The 13,495-nt window shown below is 38.4% G+C and overlaps 1 protein-coding gene and 1 pseudogene across 2 annotated transcripts; one reads left to right on the top strand and one right to left on the bottom strand.

Annotated features, from left to right (window-relative positions):
• Positions 1-309: 309 nt before the first annotated feature.
• Positions 310-3,973, bottom strand: LOC102721366 (annotated as a pseudogene).
• Positions 3,974-6,231: 2,258 nt separating this feature from the next.
• LOC102702376 (probable GTP diphosphokinase CRSH1, chloroplastic) lies at positions 6,232-10,421 on the top strand. Of its 2 annotated transcripts, none has more exons than XM_040523877.1 (4): positions 6,232-6,668; positions 7,734-8,666; positions 9,422-9,700; positions 9,808-10,421. In XM_040523877.1, exons 1-4 carry the CDS (start codon positions 6,282-6,284, stop codon positions 9,907-9,909), a joined length of 1,701 nt encoding a protein of 566 aa, XP_040379811.1. In that variant the 5' UTR covers positions 6,232-6,281; the 3' UTR covers positions 9,910-10,421. The 2 variants fall into 2 exon arrangements, with proteins under 2 accessions (XP_040379811.1, XP_006654080.3); XM_006654017.3 differs by having other exon boundaries at positions 9,791-10,109.
• Positions 10,422-13,495: the final 3,074 nt, after the last annotated feature.

A 13,495-nucleotide genomic window follows, 5' to 3' on the forward strand; every position in this document is an offset into this window, starting at 1 on the left:
GTGAGGTTCATATCAACACAAATACTACTATTTTGATTCTATAATCCTGACTACCAACATGACAATATAGTATCGTATCTTGGTACCGTTCTCACCAAAAAAATTTGCCATGCCACAACTCCACTGGACATGGCTAAAAAAAAGAAGAGAAGCCAAAGTGAAACAGCCCACATCACAATATCCTTCCAGTTACAGGTCACACCAAAATATTTACCGACCCTCAGACGTACTGTATATGGTCAATCAAAAAGGCATTAGCTAATCTCGCAAAAGCCTCACCACAGGCCCCCCCCCCCCCCCAAAAAAAAAAAAAAAAAACCAAGCACATGGCATAGCAGCAGTTGGTCATCTCACTTGACAGAATCCTTCAACTGTAGAACCTCAGGGAAGCAAGACCTGTAAGTCCACAGGTTTGTCAACTTATTCCTTATTAAGAAATATAGTCTTAGAACTATGAATTTCTACAAGATAACAAAACTGTCATTGCATAGGGAACATGCAACTTGAGCACCATAAGTGTGCCATGATGCTTTCGCCAAAATGAGCATAAAGCCAATCCATTTGTGGATCTCCGAATGTTCCATGTGACATTTTTATTTTTCTATAAATAAAACTAGCTAGAATCCTAAAAATGGATTAAGTAACACCACGAAACATTTTCAAGAATTCAGATTAAAAAGCCTATGGACAATATACAAAGTGCTAAGTACATACCTTCTCAGAAGCATCAGAAAACTCTCATGTGAAGGTAATAGACCTAGTAGTGCGGGTAACTGGATCATATACCTCAAGCTAAAAGGAAAAACACCAAGTTACTTTTGCTGATTTCACAGAGATTATTAAACATTGCAGTACTGCATAAACTATCAAAATATACCTCTAAACCAACTTTCCAACTCGAATCAGCATTTGCCAGTAAATCCCAGCCGAGCGAGAGAAGGAAATCCTCAAACTGCATACGAAAATTTGACCACATAACACTTCTTTAGCTTGGAATAATATGAATATCTCAGGATATTTTTTACCTTATGAAGAGTGAAATCATACTGCCCATTGTATGACACAATTATATCTCCCTGTGACATGTCGAGGCTTGCAGGAATGGAATCATCATAAACCTGAATAGATCAAAGTAATTAAAATAGTCTAATAACATATGTCAAATGAGCACAGTTATTGTTATACCAGAGTTACGATGAAGCCATCTCTAATATTGTGCTTCCTCCTGATGAGAAACATCTAATAGTTCAAAAGCCCTTAATTCCATGTCAAGCACTGGACGAGCAATACGGCTACAATAAACAAGCGCAAAAAAAATAATCACAAAAACTATTGTAATATCACATCAAATATCAACGTTTGTACTATAACGAGGCAATATTGGGCTAGGGTAGATATACAACAGAGATAAACAGCCTATACACATTACACATTAAGACAAAAACAACACCGCTGGTAGAGCACATTATTTTTATTTCAGAAAATACATGTGTTGAGTCTTTGAGGACATATCATCATACTCCTAAAATTATACCATCATATACTATTATTTCAACCAATTTTGTCGGCATTAATTTAATAAAGCAGCAAAAGATTCTAAAAAAACTGTGTCACGGAGTTCTACATGGCAATATGTCCATGTTCTAAATCTTGTATCAAAGTATAGCCCACCATGGTTAAATAGGACATAATACATGGTTTAGGTACCTAATAGTGAAACATATCCAAAGTTTAGCCAAACGTCAATGTTATTAATGTTTCTACTGGGTGACTCCCATGTTATTATCTATATAAGCTAGCAAATAGTAGGGGAAAAGGTTCTACCATCTTCCTCCGGATGCTATTCTTGCCCCACCTACACCAACTTGAATAAATTATGTGTAGTTTATTTCAAATTACACTATATTTAGCATCACAAGCTTAGACAATAGAGTAAGTAGCTCAGCTTAAACCAGGACTTACTACTTTCAACAGGGGCATGACAAAACTGCACATGCAATTATGCAAATTAGGTTTGGTAACATGATTCTAGTTCCAGGCCAATGAAGACAATGAACTAAAGATTATCCAAAATTTCAAATCAAATTAGACATCACAGTCTTATAGACATCAAAAGATTAGTAGCAGCATGCAATAATATAGATGGTTGTTAATGAACCTGAACTTTGTCCACATCCCAATGCATGTTTGCAAAATTGAGATGGGAAGGATATTCGGTTGATAACAAAATGCCATCCCAATGACATCACCATGCTGGTCAATCACAGATCGTCCAGTGCCACACTGCATTATAGAATTAACACCAAGTTAAATGAGCAACCAATCAGAAAAGAATCAAAGAAACTACAGCAACAATATACTAATTACCTGAGCAACTTCACAGCTGAGACACAAGCGGTACATGTCATTCAAATAACTTGGTGGTTCCTGCCACAACACAGTGCCACGCCTAGCAAACAATGATGACTCATCATCCCTTGCCAAAGCAAACCCCTCCTGTCCAAATTCTGGGTTAGAACCGAAATTGGCAGGGTGCAATGGAGAGTCTGACAAGACCTCCAACAACAGAATGCGATAGTGCGCATTGAAGAACAGCAATCGCCCCTCCACAATGGTCTTGTTTGGCAAGTGCACGAGCAACTGAAAATATGAGATTTGATCATATAATTTTGTCTCATACAAAGCAACCAAGATTGTGAGATAGAATAGCACATCTAAAGCAACAAGAATGAAGATGGCGGAATTGAACAATGCAGGAGGAAGAAAAAAGGTCTACAAGTCCAGACTAGCCAGGAGGAGAGGGGGAAACAAAAGAGAAAGAAATGTTCACGAAGAGGGGTTCTTGCATCAGGTTGGGTGAATGCCTATGTAGTATACTAGTGTAGCCCCTCACTCCCTTTATTTGGTTTCACTTCCGGTCACTGACTCTTTATATGTCTTCTGTTATCCCCTCTTTTGTATGCCGCATATGAATAATGTTTTATGCTTTGAATAAACAAAAATTATATGGCTAATTCTTAATCGTAATTAGTTACCATTTATACAACGTCAGTTGCTAACTAGAAACTACAGAACATGGGTTTATTTTACAATGTAATCTCTATAACGTCCTACCACAGGACGCACAAATCCTTAATCCCATAGCACAATTAACTAACTATCGTAGTCCAAGAGTCTCATCATTGATCAAAATTTGGCTGTGTGTTACCTTGGGTATAGGATCGATTAATTCACCACAGAGACAGACAACATGAGAAGAAGTTACGATTGTTCCCAACCTAGTTGTCTCGTTCCAACTTACAACAATGCCACTGCACAATGCAGTCCATTTCCCATCTGAATCGATCATGCAAGAATCAATCAGTACTGATTACCAGCTGATAATTAGACTAGCTGGATTGCGAGTGATGTCTCACCAGGCTTGGTGGCGAGAATACCGACAACGGAGAGCGCGGCCTTCTTGACCATGGCTTTGTCCGGCGTGCTTGCAACATCCCTGGCGGTGCGAAGGTCTTTTGGCTCTCTCCTACAGGTGCAAGGAATGACTGTGTCTGCAGGAGCTGAAGAATACAGTATAATGCAAAAGTTAGTTTTTTTTTTCTTCTTCTTCTCCATAATCCATCCTGTGTTACCACGGCGAGGAGGAGGGAAGATAATCCAAACCTGGGATTTTCGGAGATCCTCCATCTACCGCCGCCTTCGCACTCCCACCCTCCTCCTCCTTCTCCTCCGGGGGCACCCTCTTCCTCGTCTTCCGGAGCGGCCCCGGATCACCTCCAGCGGGAGCCGTCTCCAGCCCTAGCACCCTTGATCGAAGGCGGGTGACCCTCGGCGCCGCAGAGGAAGCTCCCGCCGCCGTCACAGCCCTAGCCTTGCTCCATTTCGGCGGCATCCTCACCGGAATCGATGGCCGGATGGGTGGAGGAAGGGAGGGAGACACCACCGACCAGAGCCGAGGGGAGATGAACGAGTGCGGCTGTTCTTCCTGGGGGTAGTGCGTTCTGTTCTTCCTGGGGGTTTTTGAAAAAATTACGTGAACACCACAAGAGAGAGAGATTTATTTTATACTACCTATGTCCTGAAATATTATTTTTTTTTCCGTGTTCAATTTTGACCATTCGTTTTATTTGAAAAAATTTACGATTAATATTTTTGTTCTTACTAGATGATAAAACATAAATAGTATTTTATGCGTGACTAAATTTTTTTAATTTTTATATAAATTTTTCAAATAAGACGAATGGTCAAACGTTGGACACGGAAAAAACGAAAAATGATCTTACGAAGAGGCAGTACTACGTATAAATTATCAACTTTGCTTAATTTGAATGCCACGTCAGCTTTGACAGGACTTGAAATGGCTCTTTTGCCCCTAGTTTATCCATGGTAGAAGCTGAGTATACACCAAATATTTAAGCAATATTTGAGAAATTATGTACAAATATATTTTTACATAAGATGTATCATGTTCAATAAATGGTTATCACATCACGGGCAAAAAAAGTTACGTGGATTGTCATCTTCTATTATTATATCGTGATGAAATTGTTCAAATTGATCCATTTTTACCCATGATAACCCTTCTTTAAAGACATGCTAGACTGTATTTTATTATGTTTGTATATATTTTTAAATATTGCTTAAATATTTAGCATATACTCTGTTGCTACGATAGTTAAATCAGGGACAAAAGAGTCATTTCAAGTCACAGCCCCTGCTGCCAAAGCTGATATGGCCCCCGTTTCTCGGAACCTTTGAGAAGTTGGGCCCTTTTTAGGCCCCTTTAAGCTCTTACGTAGACGATGATAGGGAATTTCACTATTTGAGACTCTCCTAGACGACTAGTATTCAAAGATCGCTTTTATGTTTGTTCTTACGAATTTATACTCTTTAATGTTTTAAATGTTTTAATAGATTAAGCCATTGAAATTTTTATTACACGTTTGATGTATCATCTTGTTTTAATAATTTATGTTGTCTTGTCACGCCTTGTCACGCCAGAAAGAATGACGTGGCAAAAAAGTTAAGATGATAAAAATATTTATCTATGATATTTAGTATTAAAATTATTTATTACAAATATTTTAAAAATAAAAAATCTACTACGACTTCATTCGATTTAACTACAAAAAGAAATAGTCAACAAAATCAACATTAGCAAAATTCTATTATGGTATGCTACTATGCAATCGTGTTAATCGGTCCTTAGTTTTGTCAAGTGACACATGAGAAAATCTCTCTTGTTCCGCTCCTCGAAATATTAAATGGTGTATTTTTAAAAAAATATATTAAACTTGTTTTAAAAAATAAATTAATCTATTTTTCAAGTTTACAAAAGCTAATTACTTAATTAATCTTGTGCTTGTTGTATTTGTTTTAAATTAATTATTTCATTAAGGTTAACTGAACATACACTCATGCGCTACTTTTTAAATGTATAAATACTTTGAACTCTACTATATGATGAGAATATGATGCAAAATTAACTTAACAATGTGATTTTTAAACTAATAGAAATGCATGCAAATTATTACCGTTCGAGGTTTATATTGAGTGAACGATACCAAGATATTTAACTATTTGTCATCCTTAGATTGACGTGCTCACATGTCACAGACATATCGATTGCTAAATAGGTAAACACAACACCATAGTAGTGACGCTCCAAAAAATACAGTTACACTTGAAATGGAATTTTTTTGAGAATTAATATTATTTTAATAAAAATCGCAAAAGTAAATGTCATCCAGAAAAATCGCGAATTTAGGAGTTTATCGAACGGTGGGCATTCGACTAGGGCTTATCGAGTTCGACAAGGCCCATCACCCGTTCGGCTGCTGAGCCAGCCGGACCTGTTGAACTGCCGCAGTTCAACAGGGCGCCTATCCAACAGGGGCAGGCCCTATCGAATTACGGCAGTTCGACATGACCCTAATTTTGCAATTTTCCGCGGATAACCCCTATTTTTATAAATTTCCATTAAAATAATATTAATTCTCAAAAAAATTCATACAAAATTAGCTTGTGTAAGTGTGTAACTTCTAGGTGTACTTTTGCTTGATAGAAAAAGAAAAATCGATCGTGAGGAAAAAAAAAAAGCAAACAACTCAACTCGTGGTTGAAATTGGCCAGCAAGGATGGATTCCTACGTGGCAGCATGCCAGCCAATCGCCACCTCGCTACCACCACGGCACCACCTCACGCATCCCGCTCCCAGTGCACAGGCGACCGCCACGCCACGTCGCCTCCAGTTCATCCCGCCGAGTGGGCCCCACCACCCCATGGCCGCCGCCGCGACGACCTCCGCCGCCGCCGCCGTCCCCGCCGCCCGCGGCGGCGGCCGCCGGCACCACCACCATCCCCGACGCTCAGGCCTACTCCGCCTCACTGCCCCTGCCACCGCCGGCGCGGCTGCGGCCGCCTCTTCTCCGTCCACGTCGTCGTCGTCGTCGTCTTCTCCGGCGGAGGGGGGAGGGCGGCTGGTGGCAGAGCTGGTGGGCGCGTTCAACGAGCTGATGGGGCGTATGGGGGAGGGGCTGGCCACGTCTTCGTCGTCGCGCCTCCTCTTCCGCGCGCTCAAGCTGGCCCTCCCCGCCCTCCGCGACGGCGACGGCGGCCGGGCTCTCGCCCGGGCGCTCGCTGTCGCCGCCTCCCTCGCCGACCTCCAGGTGGTACTGTGCTCGAGTCGGACGATTGCGTCCATTACACGATGGTTAGCTAGCTCGATTTGCCAAATTGGGTGAAATGCATAGCTATTTTTTTGTAGCTTCGCTAATCTCATCAAGCTTAGCAATCCACACGAACTGCTTCCATGGTTTGTGGATATTACTACCTCGATATCATGTTCGATCATGTGGCAACTCTTCTTTTCTTTACTATGATTGATTTCACCCTGCGTTCAGATGAATTACACAAGTGCCTGAACTAAACGCTGTGACATGTGACATGGAAATTGGTGTTTACATGCTCTTTTCTAGCAAAGGATAATTCGTCAAAAGCTGTCCATTGTTTTTTTTTTTTTTGAAATTGTAACGCTGTCCATTGTAATCAAAACTCTGAGAGTAAGATCGGTTCATGTTGTCGATTGTGTCTGTAACTGCCAGCAGTTCAGTCACACATGGGCTGCCATTCTCGGTTCAGTTTTATGTTACCAATTATTACTGTCTGTTTGCTTCATAATTTCCGTATGGGGTCCTTATTTCTACCATTACCACAAGCTCAACTGGCACCACTAAATGCTAATTTCCACTATAAAAAAAACTGACATTAATAATGGACAGGATTTGTTCCAAAACAGCTATCCCTTGCTGCCATTTGGCTCTTGTACATGGGAGTTTTCTAGCTGTCCATTTCCTTGTATTGTTATGATGATTCATAAGATACTTACACTGCTAATGGACATGACTTATTCCAAAATAGCTATCCTTTCTTGCCATTTGGCTATTGTGCATGAGAATTTTCTACCTCTCCATCTCCTTACATGGTTATGATGATTCATAGGATACTTCCACTGCTTTGTGTCATAGAACATTTAGGCATCGCTGCTTTATTTATCTACTACCACAATCATATTGTAAGACTTTCTAGCCTTGTCTAAATTTAACAATTGATGAATGTATATAATTTATATATATGTTTAGATTCATTAGCATCCATATGAATCTAGGCAAGGCTAGAAAGTCTTACTAAACTATATCATCTAACCAGTTTTTTTCTTTTTATCCTGACGGCAGATGGATGCTGAAGTTATTTCGGCCGGAATACTGAGGGAAGCACTTGATGCAGGAGCAATAAACATGAGGGATGTAAAATCTCAGATCGGGATCAGCACAGCTCATTTGCTGCACGAGAGTTTAAGGCTTAAGCATGCCCCTTCAAAGCTTGATGTACTTGATGATGAAAGTGCAAGTGCATTGAGAAAGTTTTGCCTTTCTTACTATGACATCCGGGCAGTTATCTTGGAACTTGCTCTAAAACTCGATATGATGAGACACCTCGACTTCCTCCCAAGCTATCTGCAGCGGATAAAGTCTCTTGAAGTCCTGAAGATATATGCCCCACTTGCCCATGCTGTTGGAGCGGGTAATCTTTCACTGGAGTTAGAGGATCTTTCATTTCGTTATTTGTTTCCACATTCATATGATCACATTGATCGATGGTTGAGGAGTCAAGAGGCTGAGAACAAGCTCTTGATAGATTCGTACAAGGAGCAATTGCTTCAGGCACTGAAAGATGATGATGAGTTGAGCCAGATTGTGCAAGGTATCTCAATTCAAGGCCGATATAAAAGCCGTTTCAGTACTATGAAAAAGCTCGTAAAAGATGGGAGAAAACCAGAAGAAGTAAATGACATACTAGCTTTACGGGTAATCTTAGAACCTCGGTGTGATGACAGTACAATAGACTGGGGCCCCAGGGCTTGTCACCGGACACACGAAATCATTCAATCTATGTGGAAAGAAGTTCCAGGAAGGACAAAAGATTATGTCACACGGCCAAAAGAAAATGGCTATCAGAGCTTGCATGTGGCCATTGATGTAAGTGAACCTGGGAACATGAGGCCACTGATGGAGATACAGATACGCACTAAGGAGATGCATAAATTTGCTGTTGGTGGAGAGGCATCTCACTCTCTCTACAAAGGTGGACTTACAGATCCTGGAGAGGTGAGTTTCCTTGTTATAATCACGTTTTGTCTTTTACAATATAGCAAAGCACAAATTATTTGCTTTTAGCAAAAGGGCAATTTTACAGTTTTTGAGAAGGTTCTATGAGGTACCAAAATCTTAGTGTAAAATTGCTCTTCCTTTGATATACATGTGATATGTAGTCTCGTAGTCTGTACAGAGGCTTTTTACTAAAGCAGTCACTAGCCTATTCCTAATTACTTCAGATATTACAAAATAAGTGGCTTGGTTTATATTATTAGTTGATACATGATCGATTATTTGACCATGATCCTTTTAACTGGAACTATGTTCTATATCACTTTTGGATAAATCAATGTCATGCTGCTGAGCTTCATATATATCTACGATATGCCATTCATTGTGAATATGACATCACTGGCATATTGTAATCGTTTGATGCAACCCAGTGGAATAACATGTATTCCTTGTGACTTTTCAAAGACTACGACAAACCAATTTACTCACGTAAAGCGAGGCAAGTCATTAGCGTATAATTAATTACGCCTTTGCAAAAAAGTTCTAGAGAAAAGTTGCTCTAAAACCACAAATAAGCCCATTTTAAATTTTGAAATAACTAATATGTAACTAATCATACGCTAATGACTTTCCTCGTTTTGCATGGGCAAATTAGTTCAACCCATATCAGACCAGAAGAACTTACCCTAAAATGATAGCTAGAAAATTATTTCTGGGTGACCTGGAATTAGCATTCATTGAATTCTTTTGTACAGGCTAAAAGGCTGAAGGCTATAATGTTGGCTGCAGCAGAGTTAGCAGCTCTGCGCCTTCGTGACCTACCAGCTAGTGATCAAGGGTACAGCAACTGCACAAACCGTGCTTTCTGCCAGCTTGACAAAAACGGGGATGGGAGGATCAGCATCGAGGAGCTCACTGAGGTGATGGAAGATCTTGGTGCTGGGGGCAAAGATGCTAAGGAGCTCATGCATCTTCTTGATGCAAACAGCGATGGCTCCTTGAGCTCCGATGAATTTGAGGCATTCCAGAGACAGGTAATCCGAGTTATATACATCTTCACAGATCTCTGGAACTGCTCCATTTCCCACAAATTCTTATATCCTTGACACATTCTGTCTCATTAGATTGAACTGATGAAAAGGTTGGAAGACAAAGACGATCACTACAGGAAGATACTGAAGGAGAAGCTGCAGACGATCGACAGCGCAGGTCTCATTCAGGTCTACCGCAAGGAGCTGGGTGACAAACTTCTTGTAAGCTGAAACTGGGACTTCACACAGGTGAACAAACCACCATCTTGCTATAGGGCTTTAGGTATTTGTTTGCATACATACACCATTAGGTACACTCTTACTATCATTGAGTTGTAACTACTTATTGCTGATTATGCACATGTTTATGGAGTTCTCCGCAAGCCTGGATAAGTTGTACTGTTTCTTGATTTCCTTTTTTGTGCTTGAATTCTCCGTAGTGCAGCAAAACTGTCTGATATGTCTAATAGTGTTCTAGCTAGCAACTGGATGTCTGGATCTGGCTGCTGGACCATTGTATTTGTATCACCTAACTTTCACTGTAGCCTGTGGGTGGTGGAGATGGAGATGGATGGTGTGTTCTGCTGGTCTGCCTTCGCTGATAGTACATCATTTTCTCGGGGGACCTTATCATCTATGCATATCTATTGCTGACTGTATGGCTGCGTTGAATTGGCAGATTCAAATGCTGAAAAAACTAAACTATTAAAAAGGGACAATTTTACCGTTGTTGAAAAAATACCATGAGATCCCAAAATTTTAATATAAAATGTGATATCATTACGATAAAATTTCAGTATCTCTCGTTACCTAACTATAGTACAGTAAAATCGTTCATTAAGAAAGAAAATGTTACGGAGGTAACAGCGTTTAAGGGAGATATTCTCGAGTGGTCAGAATCCATATTGGGTGGCACATCACATCTTCGCGTGCGTGTACAGGACCATATATTATATGGGACAATTTATATATTGAAAGATTGTTGATGATTTATTGCAGCTCAGGGCCACACAATATGCACAAATTTCATATAGATCTATCACTATGTTAATTGAGTGCCCTGAAAAATATCCAAGCTACAGTAATCAGAAGAAAGAGTGAATAATGCTGGACAGCCATTTAGGTACGGTGGCATTCCACCCCATATTATAAATCATTTTTTAGGTTTATCTTAATTTAAACTTCTTTTAAGTTACTAGGTTTATAACAACATATAGCAACGTTTTTAATAGAAAATAAATTATATTGTAAAATATATTCGTTAATTGATTTAACAAACTAATTGAACTTTCTGAGATGTTGCTATATTTTCTCCATAAACTCTATCAAACTTAATAGATTGACTATAGAACGGAGAGATTGCATACCAGTAAGACACTGAAGACATAGTTATTCCAAAGTTTTTACCCCGCTCTTTATCAAAACCGTTTAATTCTTCTTGTAACACTTGTGAGAAGAGAGTAACAAATATGTTGCCACGTACGTAAAAGTGGCAAACAGTTAATTTTCCCACCTACTCCAAGGCCCAGCCACCATGGGCAGATGCTCAGCTCAGGCTCCGTTGCTTGCAAAGCTATTGACTATTACTTTACTTACTACTTGATTGTTTACCAAATTAGCTAATCAAACTCATATGCAAACTAATGAAGGCCATATAGCAAGCAAATTAGCAAAGCAATATATTAAGCTTCACTACATCATTATGATATGTCATCATGTCAATGCTAAATAATCTATAGTCATGTGGATTACGTGTGTAATAGTTATATATTATTAAGCTTGTCCAGGCTTAAGGAATTTTTTTTTATCCGCCACAGCTCACCTTAAGACATCTCTTATACGTGTACTATATTCATGTCTATCCTGATTTTAGAATAACCAGCTAAAGGTCAGTGCTTTGCAAATGATAAAAACATATTATGTTATTTCTACAATAAATAGAAAAAATATTTTTCATGAAATATGTGACCATCTTTTTATATAGGAAATATCTATATCAATTTGATTTTATATGGATATCCATCTAGATTTGATTGATTTTTAATATTACGAAGTTAAGGGGGTAAATTATAAAAATACAATAGGAGTAGGTGGTGGTACTAGCTGTTTTTATAGTATTAAAGATTATAATAAAAACAAAATTTCATATATAAATTCATGATCTACGAATCATTTATCAAGGAAAAAGTATGTATTTCTCTATGTTTAAATGCAACAGAAAATTTAATTGAAGGGTATAATGGTCTTAAGTACATTTGTAATGCACTGTATGTGTGTAGTGTGCAGAGATAATTGAAGTATGAGTGTATATATAAATTGCACGTGATGACGTGTGAGTGTGTGTAAAGTATTTTGTAAAAAATATTTAATATTACACACACACCACACACTCCATACACGTTTACACACACAAGAAAATATTATGATCGATGGTGAGAGGCTATCGTATCAGGTATCCTTGGCTCCACACGCTGCGAGCATACACAGTCGATGGAGCACGTGATGTATTTGTCTATACTACAAAACAAGATGGTCGCCAATCAAATGGGCCCACGTGAGGCATAAATGATAAGACGTCGACTTGTATGGTCCAGTCCATCCGTGTGAAGCCTGATTGTTTTTTTTTTTCTTTTTAAGACTATTTTTTTTCTTTCTTTTTCAAGACTTTGACATTTTATATTGGATCTATTTGTTAAATAATTTTTTTTAAACAACAGGTAGGTGCATGTGGTAGCCCGTGTTCGGCAACTCATGTTATTTGTGCAGATTCTTTCGTTTCTTGGCGCACGTTTCAGGTATCGTTAAACAGTACGTGTTTTACGAAATTTTTTTATAAAAAAGTATTTTAAAAAAATCATATTAATCAATTTTATATTTTTTAAAATAATAATTAATTAATTATATATTAATCTATTACTATATTTTTCACGTCAGATAAATTACCTAATGCCGAACACGGCCATAATCACTTAAGGCCACCTCTCTAATAGGTACCTATAAGCTTATAAGCTATGTATAAGATATACTATATAATTTTTTAATAGAAAAGTAATAAAAACTATCTCTTAATCCTCTTGCACATATTTTAATATCAAATGAAAATGAATCGTAGGAATATTTGTATTATGAGTTATTTGTTAAGAGCTAAATCATTAAAGAAGTTGTCTTTTAAATACTTAGAGATAGTATGTTATATCTATTGTTGGAGGTGTATCTTGCCTGGCATTGCGAGTGACACGTGGCTAGTTCAGTGAGAAAAGGCATTCTATATTCCTCTCACAAATAAACTTTACAAAAAAATTAATAAACTAATGATAAGAGTAAAAGACTAAAGTGCATATTATCATTGGTGGTGTATTGTTACTTGGTACTTCGTAGGATAAAATTTCTCAATTCATGTGACAAAAAAGAAAATTGAAGATTTTAAATAAAGCTATTAGTTTAAAATGAAATCTTTTTGGAGACAGGAAGAAAGGGAAAAAGTATTGTTCATTCTTATTAATGCAGGTTAGAAAAAAAAGAAATTAAGTTGATTTTTTTCTCTGGTGACCATTGGGCCGGCATGGTGGTGGTTACAAAGGCACGCTTGGGAATTGGGGGCTGTACTCCTCTTACGTCTCTTTTATGATCTAATTTGAATTGAATTAATGGTGAAAGAGATGTTTCTCAACTGGGTTGGTCTAAATAGGATTTGGTAGAAATGCTAGAATTTCATGGACAAAATTGAGCATGGGTAGAAACTTGAGAGATGGAGTTGTTTTTTCTTTCTCAATTAGGAGCCCTTAAGTGGTTATAGGA

This window comes from Oryza brachyantha, chromosome 5 (genome assembly GCF_000231095.2).
Source record: "Oryza brachyantha chromosome 5, ObraRS2, whole genome shotgun sequence".
NCBI classification, from domain to species: Eukaryota; Viridiplantae; Streptophyta; class Magnoliopsida; order Poales; family Poaceae; genus Oryza; species Oryza brachyantha.